This window comes from Camelus ferus, chromosome 5, assembly GCF_009834535.1.
Source record: "Camelus ferus isolate YT-003-E chromosome 5, BCGSAC_Cfer_1.0, whole genome shotgun sequence".
NCBI classification, from domain to species: domain Eukaryota; kingdom Metazoa; phylum Chordata; class Mammalia; order Artiodactyla; family Camelidae; genus Camelus; species Camelus ferus.
In genome coordinates this window covers 51975302-51999237 of record NC_045700.1, presented here as the reverse complement: position 1 = coordinate 51999237, position 23936 = coordinate 51975302, and the positions used below count along the sequence as shown (strand labels likewise).

The 23936-nt window shown below is 36.5% G+C and overlaps 1 protein-coding gene and 1 long non-coding RNA gene across 3 annotated transcripts in view; one reads left to right on the top strand and one right to left on the bottom strand.

Moving 5' to 3' along the window:
* LOC116663690 overlaps positions 1-519 on the bottom strand; it is a 548421-nt gene extending 547902 nt beyond the window's left edge. The window contains exon 1 of the long non-coding RNA XR_004319970.1: positions 115-519. This is a non-coding gene — a long non-coding RNA (uncharacterized LOC116663690). The remainder of the gene's footprint in view (positions 1-114) is intronic.
* A 169-nt stretch (positions 520-688) lies between these two features.
* Positions 689-23936, top strand: part of CWC22 (CWC22 spliceosome associated protein homolog) — a 55217-nt gene continuing 31969 nt past the window's right edge. The window contains exons 1-4 of one of the 2 annotated variants that reach the window (XM_006183037.2): positions 689-857; positions 17397-17531; positions 21818-21885; positions 23217-23327. In XM_006183037.2, the coding sequence (XP_006183099.2) occupies positions 17505-17531; positions 21818-21885; positions 23217-23327 (206 nt within the window). In that variant the 5' untranslated portion in view covers positions 689-857; positions 17397-17504. Of the gene's footprint in view, positions 858-13375; positions 13398-17396; positions 17532-21817; positions 21886-23216; positions 23328-23936 lie in introns of those variants that run through there. The other variant, XM_032479854.1, reaches the window with a different exon arrangement.

The window sequence follows — 23936 nt, the reverse complement described above, 5'->3', positions numbered from 1 at the left end:
CATAAAGATACAGCTGTTTTTAGGAAAAGACAGTTCCCAAAATAGTAACAAGTAGCTTAACTTTTAGGTTTTGTTACTACCGAAAAGTAACGTTTAAGAAAATACCTTGATTACCTCTGAGCTCTGTACAGACCGCTATTTCCAAGTCAGTCAGGCAATCTCTCCTCGCGATGTCTCTCTCGTCAGTTGGTAACTTAACTAAAACAGAGGCAACATCTTCTCTACAGAATTAGTTTCTCCTCACTTCACTCTGTTTGTGGTCCAATATTCACTTAGGCTTGAAATCTTGAAACTTAGTAGTCACTTAACATGTGGTAACATTTTTTCCTTATATTCGTTCTTGGTCTAACTATCGTAAAAAGTCTGAAAAAGGTGTCTGCGCTCCTCAAGATTTTCAAGGAAAAGTGCCTACACTAACGTCTACTTTTTTGCCAAGCGGAAAAATATAATTTTAGATTAAAGTAAATTTTGCTAAATTTTCCTCACAACCATGTTTCCCGCGGGCGTCCTGAACGCGCTCTCTGGCGCTTCTCCAGAGGAACTACCGTTCCCGTCGTACATTGCGGCTTTCCAAGCCTACAATTGCGCGCGTCACTTCCGCCCTCCTTTGCGGTGGGTTCTGGACTTTGTAGTTTGTATTTTTTGTCGCCACCTTGGGAAGGGAAAAGTGTGGCCGGATCGACTGCTCTGAATCTGGTATTACAAGATGGCATTTAAAATAAATTAATAGAATAACATTTCGAAGTCAATTTAGCGTGGCTTTTTATGTATTTCACGTTCCGCGTTCCTTCTACTGCTGGGCCCGGGAAGAGGAAGTGACGTGCATCCGGTGTAATGGCGGCGCGGTGGAGCTCCAGGTAATTACCGAACTCCGTAGACTCTCTCCAGGCAGTGAACCAGAGTTGGGGGTGGCGGGTTGCCGGATTGGGTGCGAGGTGAAGGGGACCTTGGAGTGGGTGTGGGCTCGTTGATACCACCGTTGGTGGCGCCGGGCTGCTCTTGGGTCTCCTCCCGCCGCGCGCTGGCCCGCGAGGTTGGGCTGGGAGTGTCGGTCTGGCCGAGGAGGCCCAGCGGGTCGGGTTGGGAGGGGGCAGAGTACTCCCTTCCCGCCTGCGCGGACGGACTTAGCTTCCTCGTGAGGTTCCTAGGATTGTCTAGCCGCAGTGTCTTTATTGTGGAATCCAGCACTAGCGCTGGTACTGCTCTTTCGTGTGCAGTGTGTTTTGGACTCGGATCCTTTAGAGCCTATAGAGTCGTTTGGGCTTCTCAAGGCCCCTTTCTTAGTGCCCCAGTCCACGGGTGTGGGATTAATGAACAGTAGTAAGTTTAAAAATAGTGAAACTTCCTACTCTGATTCCTGTTTCCAGCGTAATATCCTGTGACAGCTTCTTTAAAATGTCATTAATCGTCTCTTTTTCATTCGTTTGTCATGTAAATACTGATACTCTCTAGTGTTTAGTCCTGGGAACTATCCGTTCCTCATTATGTGTGCTCTTCCTCGGTCACCCTTTATCATTCCATAACTTGAACTACCTCCAGTAAGGTGGTAATTTTCAAACTTAGGTCTCCAACCTCCACCACCTTTCTTTCGACCTCCGATCCTATAATACACCTGCATGTAAGTGTAATATATAATATAATAATTTCACTGAGTCCAACTGCAATAACCGCTTAACCTATTTTCAGTTAATCCTCACAATTATTTGAGATAAATGCATAAATTAAAAAATGGGGAAAGGCTATTCCAGATGCAAGAATTAGGGGATTGAAAGTGCGGTAATTGTTCTCTTTGCACTTGTAGGTGTCCACAGACAGGAAATAGCAGATAGATAAACGAGCACACTTGGTCTTCAGAAAATCAGTTAACCTGTCTCCTTATCGATATTTAAACTTAATCATAGGAGTGCCAGTGAACTCAGGAGTCAACTTCAGTTAACATCCTACTATGGAAAAGTGAATTTAGAATTGGCGTTAAAAGTGTGATCTTGATAACAAAAAGCATTTCTACAAGCAGCATCTATGGGAGGAGGAAGAGGCCTACTTATATTGGTACTGGGTGATGGACTAGTAAACCAAAAATTCCAGTCTTGGTTCAGCACTTATTAGGTCTTTCACTTGGGACAGATTACCTAACATCTCTAGTCTCAGCTTTCTCAAACGAAAAATGCAGGTTGTCTTGAGGATGAAGAAAAATAAGGCATATAAGGTACCATGCACAGTGCCTGGCATGCAGTATCAGCTATTATGTTATGATTACTACTGCAGTATAATTGATGAATTCTCTGTGCCTCATTTCTTGTTCTTTGGTTCTGAATATTGCCCTTCCACTTTTAAATGCCTATGCCACTTTCATGGAGCATTTGGCTGGGACTCAGACTTCAGAGGCCAAGAACTTTGATCTAATACCCTGGCCCAATGGTTCTGAAGATGATTCTCCGGAATCAGTAGGATCAGTAGCATTAGTATCTCTGTAGAACTTATTAGAAATGTAAATTATTAGGCTTCACCCCAGTCCTGTTGAATCAGAAACTGGGGAGTGGCGGGCCCTGTGATGTCTTTTTTAACCAAAGCATTCACATGCTTCTCATGCCAGCTAGTTTGAGAGCCACTGTTGAAGCCCATCTCCTAGGTGTCTGCTATAGTTCACCTCCACCCCCAGAATCAGGTTTGTTGCCTTCCTTACTCCAAAGTATTTGATCTTTGGCCAGCCAGTATTTCCTTGTTATTATGCCACCACATCCCTCCGTACTTTGGATAGTTGAGCTCCAATCACTTCTGGAATTCTGACACTTCCTAGACTCCTTAATTATCTTTCCTAAACCAGACTTCTTAGCTCTGTGCATTTTCCCAGCTGCTGAATTGTTAGAGGTTAAGTCTCCTCCCTGATGATTGTACATTGCCAAGTGATCTACAATGCTTGTTGTATTTGAGAGAGTACACGGTGATACGTTGTGTATTTATGGTGCCCACGCCTTAACTTGAACATTAGTTTATTTATTGCCCACTTGGGTTTGGACTGAATCTTGTACTACCTGGTATATCCCTAACTTGATATAAGTCATGGCTGGCCTAGAGCTAGTTTTACAAAGAAGTGACTATTGATAATACAGCTGATCCCACTGATGACTTTGCTTCCTTGCTGTGATTCCTCTACTTTTCTGTTTAAATCTGAGAATCCTAGCATGGGAGGGTAATGGAACAAAAAGACCTCTGGCATATTAGTTTCAGAAACTTTCAGACTTAATAAACCTGTAGCCTAAATATTTGGTCACAGTATATACATTTCCCAAGTGGACATTAGAAAAGATATTTCAAGGCCTGTAGCAAAGTGCAAACTTTCAAAACATTTTCTTCAAAAATAATAACATCAGGAGAGGGAGCAGTGGATTAAAGCAAGCCTTTGCTATTTGTAGCTAAGCTAATAAATCTTAGCCAGTGGACAGATACCACAGAAATGTTATGGGCTGCCTTGACCTGGGGATGTAAGGGTTCCTGTGATTATAGAATAGGTTGTCTAAGGGGACAGACCCAGTGGAGGTTCATGTTTAACTTGACTTTGATCCTAACTCATAAAAGGATCAGACTAGAGTTCACTTCCACCTAAAAAGCTACCCTGTGAGTCCTTTCCTGAATTAGTTTATCAGGACAGCTTTATTCTAGACCTGGCGACAGGAGCCTCTGGAGTAGAATGTAGTGCTATGTATCTAGGGGCTACTTCATAAACTTCTCTGTGGTGGCCACCAGCTCCAAGTTTTCTTTAAAATTTAGAATGTGATTTACTAACTGGCTCTTTAATTAAATCATTAGCAGGCCCATTTTCAAAGCTGTGCCATAAGACTTGGTGGAACATATTCAGCTCATATACTTAGGGCAAGCTAATGAACAGATTTTGGGGGAGAAGAAACAAAGTAGTCTGAATGTTTGAAAGCTTGTGGCATATTCAGTAATTAGACTTGTTTTGGTAAGTTGAAGTAGCTGCACCTCCAGGATCAGATTTCCTTTTGCAGTGCCTTCAAGGGGACTGGTACTTTTTCTCATTTCAATAGGGAGGTTTATTCAAGCTGCTCTCCAGGTTATCATGGGGTGAAGACAGATAGGGGATGCCACCTGATAGTACTGTTTTGAAACAATTGATGACAGACAGCTTGGGGATTCCTAGATGTAGGGGTTGATATGCGGGATAAGGTGGCTGTGGTATTCTTGGTAAAGAAGTTGTCAAAACATTAGAAGGAGTTCTACATAGAACTAAATAGGAATAATCATCAAAAGTCCACACACCTCCTTTTATATTTAATTTTAAAATTGGAACTATTAAGTGGCAGGCACTGTCCTAAGTTCTGGATGTATACCAGTGACCAAGAACTTCAAGGATCCAGTGTTCTACAAGGCCTTTCGTATCTCTGAGTCCTGCCATACGCTGTCTCATTGCCTGAGTGACCTTTTTTCCCCTTTTCATATGGGGGATGACCTTTTTCTGCTTTCCTACTTGTCCTTCAAGTTTCTGCTTCTAGACCCGCTTCTTTCTGTAGGCCCCAGACCCACTTCGTTGCACTGCCTTTTCTTCCAGTAGTATTGTATTTATAACATTGCCATAGCATGTGAACTTTTCTTTTCTGCCTAAGGATAGGAACTCTCATCTCTCAGATTTCAGTGCCTTGTGTGCAGCTTAATGTGTATCTCTCCTCACTATACACAGACACGGCCTTTAACCCTCTATTCTTAATTTCTTTCCAAAGAATGAGGGTTAAAAAAAAAGTAGAAAAAGACCATAGCTATCCTACTTTTTCTCTTTTTAACCATATACTTTCTCATTTTCTCTGCAAGTGCTTTTTTAAACCACTTTTTAAATATAAGGATCAGTTATGGCTCCAACCTTATCATTTTTTTTAGTTCTTTTTTCCTGTTTGTTCTACACAAGTTTTTTTTTTTTGTTTTAATGAGTTAGCAAAGGAGACTCCTGCACAAATACAAACTTTAAGACAAAATGAAAAAGGAACAAGCTATTTCTTTGCCACAAGGTATATATTATGTACAATGGTGAGGGTTATGGTATAGGTCTGAAATGTAAGGTTTTGTCTCTTCTTTGTTATTGTAAAAATGGGTATAAATTTTGCTTAATCACTAGACCAGTAAAACCCATAATAATAATATTTGTTCAGTGAATGAAGTGTTGAGCTTAATGAGGAAAGTTAAATTCTGTTGCCGGGCAGTTGAGCTGTGAACCAAGTGAAGTATGGGGAAATTAAGGCAAAACAGGGTGGGCCTGGGAGGACATAAGTACAAATGATTGAGGGTATAGCAGCAATAGAGTTGTCCCTTAGGATTTATATTTGTTCAGTAACTGGAGGGACTGCTAACGAGGAGCTCTTTTTTATTAAAAAGGAATAGAAGGAGACAGATTGTTGATACAGTAGGTATTGAGACAGAATTTTCATTTTAGAAACTTAGAGGGAAATTTGGAAAGTGTGGCATAGTATTGAATATATCATAATGGGATGCACCTTTACCTTAAAGCCTGGGTTTCTCTGTAGGCAGCTTTTCAGATATTTAAAGGGTCCTTTTGTCGAACATGGGTAGAATACAGTGGAACCTTACCAGTTAGTAGTATGCATATATTTTTAGAGGCAAGTTGGGAAAGTTCTTGTACCCTAGAGGTAAAAAAAGACTTTGTGAAAAATCTTGTTAGAGAGGTCAAAAACAATTTGCCTTCTAAAGTGAAATCAGGATTGTCTTATTATGGGATCTTCCCTAAATGGAGCCTTTTCCCTACCTTCTTCTATGATACAGTGGCAGCGAGAATGGGGAGAAAATGGGCAGATTTGATTTTATCTCCTATTAACTGAGAAAGTAGAATCAGTGGGATTTGATGACTGACTGAGAGTGAGGGAAGGGAAACTATCACTTGGCTAGCTTTATAGGTAGTATCCTAGAGGAAGTGCTGGTTTGAGGAGAGGAGGAAATGAGTTCCAGTTGGGACTTCCCTAGTTCAGAGGACCTTTGGGACATCCACATGGAGGTTTCTGTAGGCATTTGGAGATAAAGATTTGGAGCCCCATAGAAAATACTGAGCTGGAATAAAGTCTTTCTTATGAATATTAGTTAAAGTGGCAGTGGAGATATCTTCCAGAGAGAATATGGAGAAAGAAAAGATAAGGACTGTTTCTTTATTTGTTTAACAGACTTTAAGAGACTTCTGTTTTGGGATTATAGCAATGAATAGAACAGACAAAAATCCATAAGGAAAAATTAAACTCTGTGGGATAGTACAATGTTAATGGGACGGACAGGAAGAGATAAGAGCAAAATCAGATGAACTTAGTGTCCCTGTAAGTTGCAAAGTGAGAACTTGAACAAGAGGTTTAGCTCAGTACCAACTGCTAGAAGCAGTGTCATGCAAGAAGGAAGTGGCCCCTGGATTTAGCAACAAGGAGGTCATGATGTAACCTTGATAAGTCCTGTGGAGTAGTGGGAGTGGGAAACCAAATTGTGGTGTTTAAGAGGGGTTACTGGGAGATTAAGAATTAGAGGCAGCTAATGTGGACTCATCTATGAAAAAAAGAAACTTGGCTGTGTAGAGAAAGAGAATGGTGAAGGAAATTGCCCCATAAATGTCATAATTTATATTTAAATGAATCAGTAAAGAAGTTCAACACATAGAATTTTTTGTTAAAACCAACTCACTTGAAAATCAATACTGTAAATCGAGAAATAGCTGATAGAAATTTTGAAACAAAGATTGACAAATTGCTGCTCTTATAGAGCCTGCATAGTGTTGAAAGGGAGCACATTAGATGATGCATCTTCCTGTGTACCAACAAAATAATTTTTAAAAAAGTTTTAAGTAACATGTCCAAATGATCATATCACTCTTTAATTTCTATGGTAACTTAAATACAGATTAATATGGACTGGCTTCAAGATGTAGGAAATGAATGGGGGAATAATATTTCCCAATTTATAATGGGTAATTGTTGATATGAATATTGGTGTCACTGAGTTCATTAAAATAAGAACTTTTAAATTTTGTTGTATTTTTTAACTCATCTGAACCTGTCTTAAAATGTCCCCAAGTTGATACTGTCTCCCCTACATAGATTCAGGCCAGTCAAAGGCTTTTACATTGTATTTATTACTAATCACTTAAAAAATCCAAATAATATCCAATACTGTCTACACAGTTTCCAGCCCTGTACTTGAACATAGTCACCATCAGGCATTCAAATGGTTATGAGTCAAAGCGTACACCTAGTACAATGATGTACCAGGAAGCAGACGGAGAGGATGGATCTGCAGTTCTTTATTTGTAATTCTGTGTTAACGTTCAGAATTTTTTCAGATTTTAGATAAAAAATACAGTGCAAATGTATTTATTAAGCAATCCCCCTTTTGGGGTCCAGGGCAACATCCTTTAATCATAAGCAATTCTCCAGGGAAGAAATACGAACACATTAATATTTCTACAGTACATCAAATGAAGAATCACAGTAAGTCCCGAGTTAGTGCATGTCAAATTTTGCCGCTAAATGAGTTTGCCAGAAGCTAAAGAAAAATCTTTGTACTTTCAAGGCTTTTCAGATTTCAGAATTGCAGATAAGGGATTGTCACCCTGGTGACTTTTCCTGAAAAGGTTAGGACTGTTCTGGCCTTTTTCTTGAAATGGTGAACCTGTGCTGAAGTTTACATTACAACATCATTTTTTTCTTATGTAGCATATCATAGGGCAAATTTCTTATTAACATATATATCCAAAATATAGCAAGAAAAAATAAGAAAGCAGTTTTCTTAAACAATGGAGTTTTCTTTCAGTACAGATAGGGAAAGGCCATAGCAATCTTTTCATTCATGCTTCAGAACTGTGACCAATCTGTTACTCTTACCTGTTCCCTGAAAAGGAAAATCACTATTTGGAAGGGTCAGGGGCTCAGGTTCTATTTGGAGATTTTTCTGAGGATCCCATCACACACCCAGCATTACGTTTTTTGCATTAGGAAGAGACTTAAACTAGCTTTTATTTTGAATACTATTTAATATTCCATTTCTCCACTGGGCAACTAAAGTTTGTTTTTGTTTTGTTTTGTTTTGTTTAAAATCTTATAATGTTTGAAATTTGCCATGCCGTACCTTATGTTACTTTGTAGAATGCAGAAGAGCAAGCTAAAGGGAATTCACTTCCTTGACTTTCTTTTAACAATTTTAGAATAGGATGTTTTGGCAAATTCCTCTCACTTGAGTTGAGGACACCTAAGGGACAATGGTAGATGTATTATACTCAAATAATTGAGAAAGCAATGCATTTCTGCCATTAGTTGAAAATTTTCTAATTTTTTGAATTTTTTAGATAATTGCAGAATTTATAGTTTTATAGTTTCCAGTTAACAGTCTAAGCCCTTCTTAACAAATCTTATTAAATATTTTACTTTCTGAAGCTTGCTGAAACTATACTTCCTTATAAAATAACTTCCTTGCTCAGGAGAGCAGGTGTGGTTTTGCTGAGTTGCTTACTTGTGACAAGGAGAGAGAAATTTAATAATTCATCATAAAATCCACATAGTGATGCTAAGAAGAGCAGAGAGGGCTATAAACTCTAGATAAATTGCTCTCATTGCAGGAATTTCCAATTAGTCTTAAGTATTAAGCATGCACATGTTGAACTCTCAGAATTTCCCTATAGGCATATTCTGTATAAATCTGGACGATGATAGTACTTTATGGATTTTTTTGTTAGAACTGCAGTAGCAGTCTACTTTACAATGTTGTCAATTTCACGGTTACATTTTGGGTCATGGGAATGTAACAGATTGTTACTTGATTGCGGGAAAAGTATTTGGTTATGATGGTTGAAGGGCAGAAAGGTGAAAGATGACACTGATCAGAAAGAAAACTCATTAAATTTATAGATGAGGTAATTTGAAATAAAATGCATAAAAAATTGCCCAGTGTGTAGGTAGGTTGAGAAGAGAAACCAGGTTTAAGACTCTAGAATGGTAGCCAAGGGAAATACTAGAGATTACACAATAGAGTCAAGACACAGTATGATTTATTTGCTCATATTGTACTAGGTCACAGTAAATTCTACTATGCAAATTAGATGAAGGAGTCCTTAAAAGTATTACGCGTGTTTAAAAAGTAGGGACTCATTATATTAACATCAAAACATTTGCTACCTAGAACTTCAGAAGAATGGGTCAGTTTAGAATAGGAAAATTTTCTGGGTAGTAGAGATCGTATCTCTTTGAATTTTATAATTTACTGATTTGATGTCAACTTATTAATGTTGGCATTTTCATTGGGATGCAATAGCAGATGGTTTTGGCATCAGGTAAACCTTCTTGAATTTGAATTTTCGCTCTGCCATTTGCTAGCTGTGATTTACCTATACACATTGCTTCAACTCTCTGTACCTCAATTCTCCCATTGAAAAATAAGGCTTTAAAAAAAATCACAAAAGCAGGGTAATCATGAAGATTGAATAAGAATATATAAATGCGGTCCCTGGTATAGTGACTTTGTGGCTACCATAGTTTATTACTATTTGTTATCGTTGTTACTATTATCTACTCTACACAGTTATGACTTCTAACACAGGAAATATAATTAGTTCATCTCTGGATATCTCAGGAACATCATTGTAATGTGCTATGGAATCTGTTAGTGTAGAGCTACTGTAAAGGCTTTGGCATTCCTCCCATTGGCTGGTTTTGAACAGTGTTGGGCAGCCTACATTCTCCAATGCACCATTCCAATCAGCTCTGGGACACTAATCGTTATATTATTTTTAAATGACTTTTGTCTCATTGGAAAGCATGTTATATAGTTGAGGAAAATGCTTTTTTTAAAATTGGTGTATTATTGGCAGTAAAGCTTAAAATATCTCTTTTATTATCAATTTGGGCACACTATATAGTTAACAGCTGATTGTGAAATGAGTCTTATTTCAGGTACATACTAAGAAAAGTTCTCTTGGGTAGAAAATGTATATCTATAAGGATTTAAGTAGTTCTGAGAGTCCAGATTCCACCCTGTTCTTATTCTTCTACCCAGAAAACCATGATGTGACTATAATAATTGTCAACAAGTTCACAATCTTACTGGATTAAACAGTGTTCTCTTCCATTATTTTGTCCCCTATGAAGAGATAAGAACTTCAGTCCACCTCCTTTTTTAGAAGAAAGACTTCATAGAGGATATTAGTTGAGTTACTGCTGAATTCAGGTTAGCATGGGTTCTGCTACATAAGCACGTCCCATTTTAGAGTAGGGCAAATTGTCCAACTTGGGATCTACATAAGGTCTACGTATTACCTGTATTAAGTCTGTTAGGCCTCTTTTATTCTGTAACAACTGTGCCATTCATTTCTCTTTTTTTGTTCCCCATGCCATTGAATTGTTGGAGAAACTGCTTCATTTCTCTTGTATGTTAAAGCCCATTAATGAAAAATCCCCAGTAGCATACCTAGTAGTCATCAGATGGCCTTGGCAGGGATTTGTAAACCGGAGAGACTTTGTAAACCAAAGAGTTGCTGGAACAGTAAATTGTCATATCTTTAGAACACACGAGTCCATACAGACACCATTTTGTGTGGGTCAGATGGGTCTGAACTAACTAGAAATAAGAATTTGACCTTAGATAATTCATGATGTACATTGTGACTTAGATTGATATAATTTTTCTGCTTTGCAAGTTATTGGAAATCCATTTTACAAGTTGTGGTTTCTGTGTCAATTGTCAATTCTTGGTTGTCATCAGGGCTGTTTGTTTCATATTATTAATATCCTTCCTGGTTACTCAGCCTAAGCTGAAGAATAGACCATTATTATCTGGTGATGTGATCAGTCCCTGCCTACACTGTTTTTCAGTGGGTCATGATTGTGTATCGAGCTTGTGATGATAGTAGTATCTCTTAATGCCAGGTTTTCTTGTTATTTATGTTAAATGATCATTTGGCATCAGAGCAGCTGCAGAGCAGCATTTAAGCCTCTGGAGATCACACATTGGTGATTGCAACATAGATAAACTCTAGGATGAGGATTATTATATTATCCCTTATTTCCCGTAATCTGAATCTGCCATGGACAGTAACAAAATGACTTTCCCATTAATTTGGATATGAACTTTTTTTACTTTGCCCATATCTGAAGAATTAATTAGTATTATATCTGGAGATTGTCAAAAACAAGGATCCTGGGAGTACCTGGACTAAAAGGCCCCAGTGTCTACTAATTATTTAGAATTGTGTTGTCCAGTATGGTAATTGGCAGCCACATGTGGCTATTCATGTTTAAATGTAAACTTAATTAAAATCAAATAAAATTAATTTTCTCAGTTCCCCTAGGCATATCTGAAGTGCTTAGTAGCTACATGTGGCCAGTGACTATTGGAATTGGCATAGTAGCTACTCTCATTGCAGAATATGAACATTTACATCAGCGCAGAAAGTTTTCTTGAATAACGCTGATTTAGAAGTGTCAGCCAGCAGAGAGGGGGGAAAAAAACAAGATCAAGATCAAAACAAAATAGGCAAAGAAGTGCATGCCAGTCACCAGTGTCTAGCATCAGTGTAAGGAGATTCTTGTTCTGATGGTCTCAGACAGAAGTAGTCTTCAGACTTTTCTCCTGGATCAGAAAAGTGTTGGAAATCAGTCACAGGTAATGATGGCAGCAATATCCATCAGCATATTTCCTGCAAAAAGTAGAGTACTAGGTAGAGTCTTCTGCTTAGAGTTGATTCTTTTGAGTTTCCTTCTAGACTATTCAATTCCTGAGGCTGGTTCATAGGAGGGGTCTTTCAGTGAATGTAAGGAAGAAGCAGAGAGTCCTGTGGGTAATACATGACTATTAACTTTCATAATCACATTATTAGAATAGAGAAAAATGAGATCCTGGAATCCTCTATTGAGGTATATGTAATACAGCATCAGTTTTGTAAGGACTTAGTCACTGATTATCCTGGGAGTAAGAACAAATTATGGATAGTAAGGACATTGACAGTACTCTAAGCTTTTAATTTTTATATAAAATATATTCCAGATCTCACCAATTAATGAACATATTTAAGCATACAGGCAAAAGAAAATTTATACAATTTATTTTGGCTGATGTATATGAAATTTTTTTTAATTTGAGAAGTACATAATCATTGAAACATTTATTATTATCAAAAACATCCAATTTACATAGGAAGTCTGTCTCTGTTAATGCAGGGTTTTTTTCTCTTCTTTCCCTCTCTCAATTTCTCATGTTTTGTTTTCGTTTTAAGGATGATAAAAGCATTTTATGAACATGTTTTATCACCTGGGTAACTCCATTTCAGTGCTGAAGTTTGTGTTCGTGACCATGTTGCAGTAGTAGTGTTACTTTAATTATCATGGCCAATATCTTAAGCTCCAAAGAACCTGTGCCGTGGCCATCAGTGCATTATGAGTGAGAATTTTATTCCCCATAAATTGTGCCCAGAATTTCTCAGATTTAAAAAGCACCAATATTGATATTTTTTACATGCATGTTTGTGCTTCTTAGTGGTCAGTTGTTAAGGATTAATACTTGGAATTTGTTTCCCTTTCCAAGTGGCTTATGACTAAGTTTTTCACTATAAAGTAGGTAAGTTGTGGAGTCTATATTTTACCTTAAGTGGCTTATGGTTTAAGACAAATTGAGAATCAATTTCTTATCCAGAATTGGAAAGCTGGAAATCTTGAGGAAGAGCTGAATATTTGAATTACCTTGGGGATGCTTTCATAAAACCAGCATGCCTAGGTAACCACCCCTCCCCCCCCACCCCACCCCACATCTCCTGCTGCAGTAAGTCAGGTAGCCCCCAAGATATGTACAAGTAGTTCTCCAATCATGCAGGTTTTCATAATTCAAATTATGGTATAGTGACTTAGCAGTCTGGATTACAGTATTAAGTAATGATCTGAAACTGGCATGTGTGAAAAAAACCCAGCCAGCCACTTTGCTTCAGTAGCTGAGTGCTTTGCTGATCATTATATAATTACTCCCTGTAAGTAGAACATAAGCTCCATGTGGGCAGGGGACTTTGTTTAGGTTGTTCATTGCTGTTCTACCCAGTGCCTAGAAGGATGCCTGGAAAAATAATACAAGCGCAGTAAATATTTGTTGTTGTTGAACAAGTATATGTGTAAATAATACTAGGTGATAAGGGTATGTTAGAATATAAAGACTGTGCTAGTAGAGGTAAAAAAAGAAAAATACTATTACCTTTGAGCAAAAGTTAGTTGAATAAAATTTTGATTTTTATATCTCTATACATTTATAGCCATAAAAACAGGATCTTTGAAAAGAATCATGTAGTTTGTGTATGGCACAGAGTCATCTTGTTGAGAGGCAAGTGGGACCTAAAATCCAGCCAGACAAGGTTGTGCCTTGTATCACCTGAGGTAAGGGAGGGGTAGCTTCTGTTTTTTAATTAGAAATGTTTGTTCATTAATATTGGATATAATTAACAGAGCTAGATTTAGGTCTGCCATCTTATTTTTTTCTTTTTGTCCCCTCTGCCTTTATAAATTATCTCTCCTGCCTTTATAAATTAAATATTTTTTAAATCCCATTTTAATTTGTCTATAGACTTTTTATCTGTATTTTTTTTTTTTTTTGGTCATTGCTCTAGAGAGCAAAATACATATCTGTTAATTTTCACAGGTTTCTTAAGAGTTCATATTGTACCATTTCACAAAAATATTAGAAACTTTGCCTCATGTGGGTCCACTTTAGTTCATATATACTTCATCTGCATACACTATGCCCTCTCGAGACATTATAATTTTTGCTTTAAACAAACCTTTGTATTTAAAAAAATTTTAAACTATTTTTGTTATAGTTGGTTTGCAGTATTGTGTTAGTTTCAGGTGTACAGCCAAGTGATTCAGTTATCCATATATATATAACTATTCTTTTTCAGATTCTTCCCATTATAGGTTATTAAGATTGACTATAGAGTCCTATGCTATACAGTAGGTCCTTGTTGTTTATCTATTTTGTGTATAATAGTGTATATATGTTAATCCCAAACTCCTAATTTATCCCTCCCCAAATCCCTTTCCCCTTTGGTAACCATAAATTTGTTTTCTATGTCTGAGAGTCTGTTTCTGTTTTGTAAATAAGTTCATTTGTATCATTTTTTAAGATTCCACGTATAAGTGATATCATAAGGTATTTGTCTTTCTCTGTCTGACTTCAGTTAATATGATAATCTCTAGGTCCATCCATGTTGCTGCAAATGGCATTGTTTCATTTTTGTGGCTGAGTACTATTCCATTGTGTGTGTGTGTGTGCGCGCGCACACACACGCGTGTCTGTGTGTGTCTGTATAAACCACAGCTTCTTTATCCAATCATTTGTCGATGGACATTTAGATTGTTTCCATGTCTTGGCCACTGTAAATGGTGCTGCCATGAGCATTGGGGTGCATGTATCTTTTTGAGTTAGAGTTTTCTCTGGATATATGCCCAGGAGTGGGATTTCATGATCATACGATAAGTCTGTTTTTAGTTTTTTAAGGATCCTCCATACTGTTCTCCATAGTGGCTGCACCAGTTTACATTCCCACCAACAATGTAGGAGGGTTCCCTTTTCTCCACACCCTCTCTAACATTTATTATTTGTAGACTTTTAAATGATGGCCATTCTCACTGGTGTAAGGTGATATCTCATTATAGTTTTGATTTTCATTTCTCTAATAATTAGCGATATTGAGCACCTTTTCATATGCCTGTTGGCCATCTGTATGTCTTCTTTGAGACTTATGTATTTTAGATAAGAGAAAAAGTAGTCTTTTATATTTCTTGAGAAAGTTTTCATTTCATTTCCAGTGTTCTTCATTCCTTTCTGAAAATCCAGACTTCCATCTGGTATAATTTCCCTTCAGCTTGAGGAACTTCCTTTAGCATTTCTTACAGTACAGGTCTGCTGGTGATACACTTTCTTAGTTTCTCTTAGTTGTTTTGTTTGTTTCTTCAAACAGTAAATGTCTTTATTTCATCTTCATTTTTAAGATTATTTTTGCTGGAATTCTAGGTTAACAGTTTTTTAATCTTTCAGCACTTTAAAGATTATTCTACTGTCTTCTGGTCTCCTTAGTTTCTGATGAGAAGCCAGCAATAATTTGAATTATTTCCCTGTGTATAATGTGTTTGTTTTTTTTTCCTCTTACGCCTCTCGGGATTTTCTCTTTCATCTTTTGTTTTCAGCAGTGTGACTACTAACTATATATGACTATGCATACGTGTGGTTTTCTTTCTTTTTTTTTTTTTTGTGGGGGAGTAGGGAAGTAATTAGGTTTATTTATTTTTAGAGGAGATACTGGGGATTGAACCCAGGACCTTAAAGTGTGGTTTTCTTTGTACGTATCCTGCCTGGTATTCTCTGAGCTTTGTGAATCTGTAAGTTTGTGCCTTTCATCAAATTTGGGGTAATTTGGGCTGTTATTTCTTGAAATCTTTTTTCTATCCCATTCTTTCTCTCTTTCCTTCTTAGACTTTAATATACATGCATTAGGCCTTTTGATATTGTCCCACATGTCCCTGATACTGTTCACTAAAAATTTTTTTGTCACTATCCTTTTGGATAATTTCTGATGATCTTATTTCAAGCTTACTTTCTTTCATCTCCATTTTGCTATTAAGTCTATCCAGTGGATTTTTTTGCTTCATATGTTTTTCAGTTCTAGGACTTCAATTTGGTTCATTTTTTTGTTTGGTTTTTTTTTTTCCTGAAATTTTCTTTATTTTTATTCCTTGCAAACATGTTTTCCTTTGCACTTTTGAATATGCTTTAAAAACCTTGCATGCTAATTTTAGTATCTGGGTTGGTCTCTCAGTGTTGGATTCCTTTGTCTTTTTTCTTAAGACTTTGGGTTCTGGTACATTCCTCGGAGGAATGGTGACTATTCAGGCAATTAACTTGATTAGACTTAAGTTGCAAATTCTGTCTTTTGAGCAGTTGTTCACATCTAGTTCAGTCCTTTGATCCTGAGCAGGACTCTGTTTAGTGTGTGTTGGTTCAGGGGTGGTCAGTTTGGTAGCATATACCCAGCACGTGGCCCTCTCCTCTCTGGGAGTCCCAGAGCAGTGGTATGCTTCAGATTGCAATTATGTTTTATGGATTGACAAATTTGTGAAGAATCTGGTATATATTGTTTTTACTAATCTAGATAGCATGCTAACCATTGTTATGGAAACTTTTCTTGATTTATTGATTTGTGTACATCTCCATCTGTATTAAATGATAGCAGCTCTATATCCCTTTATAATGTCTAGATTATTTGTTTATGTGGTCCAGTGAAAAGCATACCTAATTAGGTATCCTTAAGCTAGGTTTCTAGCCAACCACTAGCTTGTTTTATAGCTTAGGGCATTATTATAGCTTAGGACATTGAAATGACGTATCTGACCATCAGTGTTATTATCTTTAAAAAGAAGGAATTGGACCAGATAATCTGTAACATCCTTTCTTGAATTCAAATTAAGATTTTTTTTCCTCAATTGTGTTCAGTTATTTTGGTACTGAGCACAGTTTTTTCTCTATATTCTATACCTCTTTAATTTTTTTTTCTATTTCATTTACATTTGTGATTTCATTGCCTTACACCATACCATAAACTAAGTCATTTAGATACGTAACTCCAATACAATACTTGAATAGTAGTTTTGTGTGAACATAACTATCAAGGCAGCATTTTTCAGAAATTACTAAGTTTTACTTAATAGATGGCTGTTGAAAGACATTTTATTTGTGCATTAAACACTGATGACAAGATTTATTCTGAGCCAAGTACTTAGTTCTCATATATGCGTGTAGCTGAAACCCTGTGTCTTTGATAGATCATGTTAAGACTTGATTAGATTATTCTGGTTCAGCACTTTGTATTTCCATATGAAGTGGAAATATCTGACTGATCATTATTACAAGAACACTGGATATTTCATTCTTAGTTTAAATGGAAATGTTAGATATTTCATATTTGGTTTGTTTATTTTCTCTTATATAATTGTTTTCTCTGTTCACTTCTTTTTTATAATATCACAGTATTGTTTTATGATGCAGATATAGGTCTCACTCAATGAGAACATTTTAAATTAAGTTATCAGACATCAGTTATTAAAAACTTCTGTTCTTCTTACTCATTAGAATACTTTCTGGTGCTTAATAAGCCTTTGTTATTACTGCTTTTTTGTTCAGAGTCTTTTATACTAATATGTGTTTTTTATACATTATTATATGAAACTATTTAAAGAGTTTTTTGAAATTTCATTTAATTATGAATTACATCTGTGCCTATTAAGAAAAGTAAGGTGATCAAATGTCCATTGTGTGGGAATAACATTATTTCACACACATTTTGTCAGTGTTAACAGAGCTTTCTTTGGTATATTTTACAGGTGACGTTTGCAGACAGAAAAAGTAAACTGTCAAGGAATTCAAACCTTTTAGTGCTTGTTATTTGGACCAGCTTAGGGAGTGTTTATCACGTCAGTTGGCAAGAGAAAATGAAAAGTAGTGTGGCACAAATAAAGGTAAGTGTTTGAAGCTTATAATAATGAACATAAACTTGTAGTCAGTTATCTATCCTTTAAACAAAAATGCATTTATGTAATTAGGACATTAGAACCAGACAGTAGAGTGGTATCATACACTCATCTACCTTAACACAATTTCATATGTAGGTACTTGGCCAGAAGGGAGTAGTAGTGTACAAGTGGGTAGTTTAGAGAACATACAGGATGTGTGTGTGTATATGTGTGAATGAAGAAGGTACTCATGAGTGAGCATATGTCAAAGAAAAATAAATAACAAACGACAGGAAATTCCACCATTCTTCTCAAAAAGCATTCCTTCCTGAGTAAGCATGAAATGAAAGATGTGTATCTCCTTCCTCAGTTGGTCACAGTTCCTGCATGTCTTCCAGTGATCCTCTTGTTGCATATTTCATATGCAAAAATGAGCTCTTTATTCTGTGCTGTATGTAATGTTAGACATTATACATTCAATTTTTTCAGCAAATATTCACTGAATTCTTAATGTGTCCCAGTGATCATTCTAAGCACCTTGGGTAAAACGGTGAACAAAACAAAAATCCTTGGTGTCATGGAGCTTGCATTCTAGTAGGGGAGAAAGAAAATAAATCATAAACTTAATAGATAAGTGAATTATATAGTATGTTAGAGTGTTAAGGACTAGACTTGTGCTATGGAGGAAAAATATTGGGTAAGGTTGATCAGTAGTACTGGGAAAGTGCAGTTTTTAACAAGGAATACCCATTGAAAAGGGGCTTTCTAGAGCACACACTTGACGGAGATAAGGAGTTAGCCATGCACATGTCTGGGGAAGAGTGTGCCAGGCAGAGGGAACAACAAGGTCAAAGACAAAGGTCTAGTGTGGCTAGAGTAGGTTATGAGAATAGTAGAATGGTAAAGGAGCGCAGAGCAGTACAGGAACCAGTAACTCCAGCTGCTCCAAAACTATTCCTCTGCTTGTGAGTGGCCTTGGCGGGAAAGCAAACCATTCTACTTCCTTTTCTTTGCAACTGTGCAGATCTACAAGCCAATCTGTGTAGTCCATGGATCTACGCAAAGAGTCACATCACTTCTTGGGTCTTGGAGTCAATAAGGAGAAGGTCGATTTTTATTTGATTATAAAGAAGGACAGTTCTCCCTTCCCCTTCTCCACACCTCTGCACCCCTTTAAAGAGAGTGGGTAGATGTGAGCTCCTTAACCGCTGGCATCAGGTACGAGGCTTGGGGTTGGTAAGTGCTTAATAAATGGAATTGATACATTCACAGACCCCAAGGCAGACTCTGCTGCCATTTCTTCTGACCTCTTTTGAGTATGAGAAGGCACTGTCCAGCCTCCCTGCTTGGTAGACATCCAGCCTGTGCTTGCATATCTCCTTTGGCAGGGGGCTCACTTTTTCCAAAACTAGCCCCATCTGTCAGGAGATACCTTCATATAGTGTTCTGATATCTTCCTCTTTGGGACTTGGACTCATTGAGCCAGCAACAGTTAAACAATGAATTATGGGGACTGTAGGTGGCCGACTCTGTGTTAGGAGCCAAGGACTTTGTGCAGAACTGACTCTTAACTAAGCCATGTTAGACAAGAGCACTCAGGTTTAGACTTTAACCCTTTTACACAGTGGGGAGAAGTGTTTAGTCATTCTCAGAACCCTCTTTCTGTTAGACTGTGCTTCTCATTTCCCTCTTGTGGTCCAGATGGGTCCTCTAGGGCATCCTCACAGCCTAGGAGGAGATGTCTTCAGTCAGCAGGCCCTTCACACTTATTGGCTAGGCCCTCCCAGCCAGTTCTCAGTTTAGTCTGCCTCCTTCTTTCCATTTTGCCGTAAGCAGGTGCACTAGCTGGGTTGGGCCCATTCTTACCTCAGGTAAAGCTCAGATCCTCTCTTGATGTTCTGATGCCTCAACTGTAAGTTTCAGGAGGCTCCAGCTGGGGTCCCTTGTTTTTCCATTGTGCCTTACTGTGGCTTCCTTAGCTAGCTCGAAGCTAGCTCCCCACCTCTTCCAGCTCCTCCTCTCTCTTGCTCTTGAAGCCTTGTTCCTGAGCCTAATGGAAGTGCAAGCCTCTGGACACAGGCTCCCCATTCCATTCACCTCATAACTGTTCTCTCTACATTGTCAGAGCCTACAGGTGACTGCACAGTGTACCGTATTTGTTTCTCTTAATGAACAGTTTAGAGAATTTTTAAAGGTAATTTTGACAATATGTTATCTTCAACTATTGCTCTGACTTATATAATCTAAACTCTGTGATAAGGGAAATAGGGAAATTCAAGTTGTTATTATTTGACCCACACGTCAAAATTATTTTTCACTTAGTGAGATCTACCAAAGCCCAATTCAAGTTCCCATTTATTCACCGTCACTCTCAGCACTCTGTACCACAGTGCTCATGATCTCCTGTTAGCACTTCCTGTGTGTGCCAGTCATTTGTTAACTTGATCATATTTACGAAATCTTGATTCACGACTTCAATATTTTTGGTTTCTCCCTCTTGGTCGCAACAGATGTTGCGGAGAGATGTTAAAAATCATTAGTACAGAATTGAAGCCTTCTCCCTAATGTAATCAAAATAATTGCCATGCCTTGTAAAAGAAAAGGTAGGCAGTGCAGTTTTATTCTCTCCCTCCTCCTTCCCCTCCTTCTCTTCCCCCTCCTTTCTGTTCTCCTCCTCTCTCTCTTCCACATATAATCTGATGTGTTTAACTGTAAAGATCTTTAAAACCATCTCTCTCCCATAAGATCATAAGTTCCTTGAGGGTTTTTCCTATGTTTTGTATCCCCCAGAATGTCTACATGGGAAAGGCTGTGTCTTATAATAAATGAGTAAATACTGTGTTTGGTGTTTCATGAGTTGAATGAATCCTGTGCTCTGTAGTTAGTTTAGGATCTTGATGTCAAGTTTGATGGGAACCTATGTCATATATATTGAACAATTTTATTTAATTGTGTTGCTAAGTGAAATAATTTTTAAAACTTATACACATTAGAAACAGGATTTTAAGATGTTTGCATTCAGTGTAAAATAGCAGTCAGACTGCCTACTTTAAATTATGAATTGATCACATGCTTATTCACCAACATATATTAGTCTAATTAGTGTGTACTATTTAAGAAACTCAGTAGTTACAGAGACTGTTTTGGCAATTTACTTGTGATAATGTTTGACTCAAACTGCTACTAATTATATAGTCATAAAATAAGAGGAAATTGAAGCTTGTTTACATTTCTTTGCAGTATAATTTTCTATTTTTAAATGTATTTTTTTCCCATTAAGGCGGCAAGCATGTAAGTATATGGAACAAGTTAGTCAGTATTTGAATTATTTTTTCTTAGATTTCAAGATTAGGATACTTTTAAAACATACTGTGTTTCCTTTCTTATAATTAAGTTAATTAAAATTATTTTAATTTTAAAAATAAGCTTATGAATATGAATGTTTTTATACCAGTGGTTTAACAAATCTACCTATTTATAGAGATAAATATTTTGGCTTCTTCACTGTATTTGGATTTTTAAATGAAGATATGTTCTTAAACTGGATAGGTCATATCTCTGTCTCAGTGTGACATGTATTTTCAGTCTCATGTTACATCGAAGTTACTTGCTTGTATGTCTGTTATTTTTCAAAGGATTTGGCATAGGAGCTGTATTGTATGAGTCATGTTTTTTAAATTCTTTCAGCCTACCATAATGCCACACATGCCATATCAGACACTTGACTAATGTTTGCTGAGAACGAAAATATGAATTTTCATAAATACATTAGAATCAGTTTCTTCTAGCTATGTATTTTATCTAGATTTAGTAACCTGGACTAACATTGGTTTTTGCAAGCCAAAGGAGGTAAGAAGTTAAATGCAGTGTTATAAGACTTGGGCGCAACCACAGAAGTGAGCTCTTTTTAGAAAACCTCTGGCCCTTGGTCACGTTTTTCACCAGGAAAGGCCTTTATAAAAATGATGTTCTATAAATTTATAACTTACTACATAGGAATAAAATATCAACTAAGTGACATTGGAAATTTGAGAATTATTTTCTTCTACCTTGAATTTTTTTGATGAAATAAGTATTTGATCCATAGAGAAAACAGATATCAGCCACAGACACTTACTTCGAATGACCTGAAAATTTCATTTTAATGTATGTAATGTAAATTATTATGGTTAAAAAACATTTTGAAATAATTCGTAAAGCACTTGAAATTTCCAAGGTAAATATGTTATTATCTATATGTTTTTTTAACAGAATTTTTTAAATACCCCCCTCCCCTTTTTTTCCTTTGACAGCATTCTTCTAGTCATGACAGAAGGGAAAACTATAATTCGTATCAGAGGACCTCCTCTCCAGAAGACAGGTAAATAGTTTTATGTGTTCCAAATGCCATTTAAAATTTTTATAATAAATTTAAGAAATTATTTAGCTCTTAGATTTCTAATTTTGAGGTAAACAACTTCTTTTTGATGATTTTATAGGCAATATTACTTGAGTGGGCTTGAGAACAAATCATCCTTGAATGACTGTACTCAGAATTTCTAGTAATTAATTTTAGATTTTATGGAATTTTTTAAGTGAAAGGGAATAATTTTAATGTCTCAAATACTAAACAGAATGAAAGTTTATAAAATGGAAAGCTGAGTTGAAATCACATTATTTTGAAATGCTTTTACTGTTAATACTATCCTTTATGTTTACATAGCTCTTTATAGTTTCCAGAATGTTTTTATGTAAGTTATATCTTACCATTATTGTGTCAAGATCAAAGATCCAAAAGTGTTACCATCATTCATTCATAGTAGTACTTCAGTTACTTCAGTTAGTAAGCTTTGACTATTAAAAATGTTATAAAGGAAGAAGCATCCTCTAAACTTTCTTTCATTTGCCTGATCTCTTACTTTCTGTGTGTTTTTTTCGTATTTCACTCTGCTGTCTCTAAAACCTTTGCTTTATGGACATCAAGTTAATTGCTGTGGTTTGCATCTACCTACTACCTTTCATCAATCACCTCCTCTCTATATGTAAAGAAAAATTCTGTGCATATACACACATGTATGTGTGTGTATAAATTAATTGTAGATGTGTATATAAAACATGGATTATGTTACTGTGTAGATTTGTTACGTATGTGTGTATTTAACTTCTCTTCAGGTTCTCTGATTTTATTGATTTTTAAGATTCAAATAACAGATCTTATGCTATCCTTGTTAATAATTTCAGTCCATTCTCACAGCTATCTAATAATGCATTTTTAAGAATAGCAGCTGATAAATATAGTCTTCTGGAGTGGACTTAAACCGGTCTTTATGGAAACCAACTGATAAAATTGGTGTCGTTTGTTCAGAACTGATAAAATGAGCCAACTAAGCAAAAGTAGTTATTTGGAGGATAGCCTTTTTCCTGTTAGTTATATATGAAATGCAGCTGTATACCTTTTACTGAAGACAATATGAATCAGGATGTCAAGTTTGGTTAAGTGAATTCCAGTAGTTGTTTTGTCATACAAACTGAAAGCTTTTATAATCACAACTAAATGAATGGTCATCAACAAAATGAGCTGTTTTTTTAAGACTGATAAGACTTCGTTTAGTCATAGAGTTGCTTCACCATTACCAATATATGACTTTCCTGAGTATTTATAACATTGTTATTTTCAACTTACAATTTTGGTTTTCTGATTTTACGTGTTAGGTACACAGAACAAGAAAGATCCCCTCGGGATAGAGATTACTTTGATTACAGCAGGTCAGATTATGAGCATTCAAGAAGAGGACGTTCTTATGATGGTAGCATGGAGTCACGGTTAGTCCTGGAAATTTTAACTGCAGAAGCATTATATTTGTTTAAATTTTTGTTGTGCTTTATAATTATTGCAGCTAGTATTAAATGGATGTTTTTAGGTGCCAGGCTTTCTAACAAGGACTTAATGTGAGTTAACTTCTTGCAGTAAGTATACGTCTGTTTTATAGATGAAGAAAATGAGACCTAGAGAAGTTCAGTCATTTGTTCATGTTTTAGAAGTGTATCAGTGGCAAGTCCAGGTCTGTCTGACTCTAGAGCCCAAGCTTTTATTCACTATAGTGTACTATGTGAGGAGTTGGCTTATATGAGCTTTTGAGATCCTTTACTAACTGAATGAAAGTCATTTATATTATATGACATAAAGTGAGCTAAATTTACTTACCTACATAATGGCAGAGGAACATTCAGAATGAAGGTACAAATACGTAGTTTTTATCTAAGTATAAATTACTCTTACTTGAGTCTTGAAGAACTTGAGTACCCACCTTGTTAGTTATCCAGTTTCAAAAACTTGTCTGCTATGTTTTATTGTTCACCTAGTTCTGTATCCTTTTTGACGTCTCGTATTAGCCACTCCATGACCACCAAGGCTATATACCCCACTAGAAT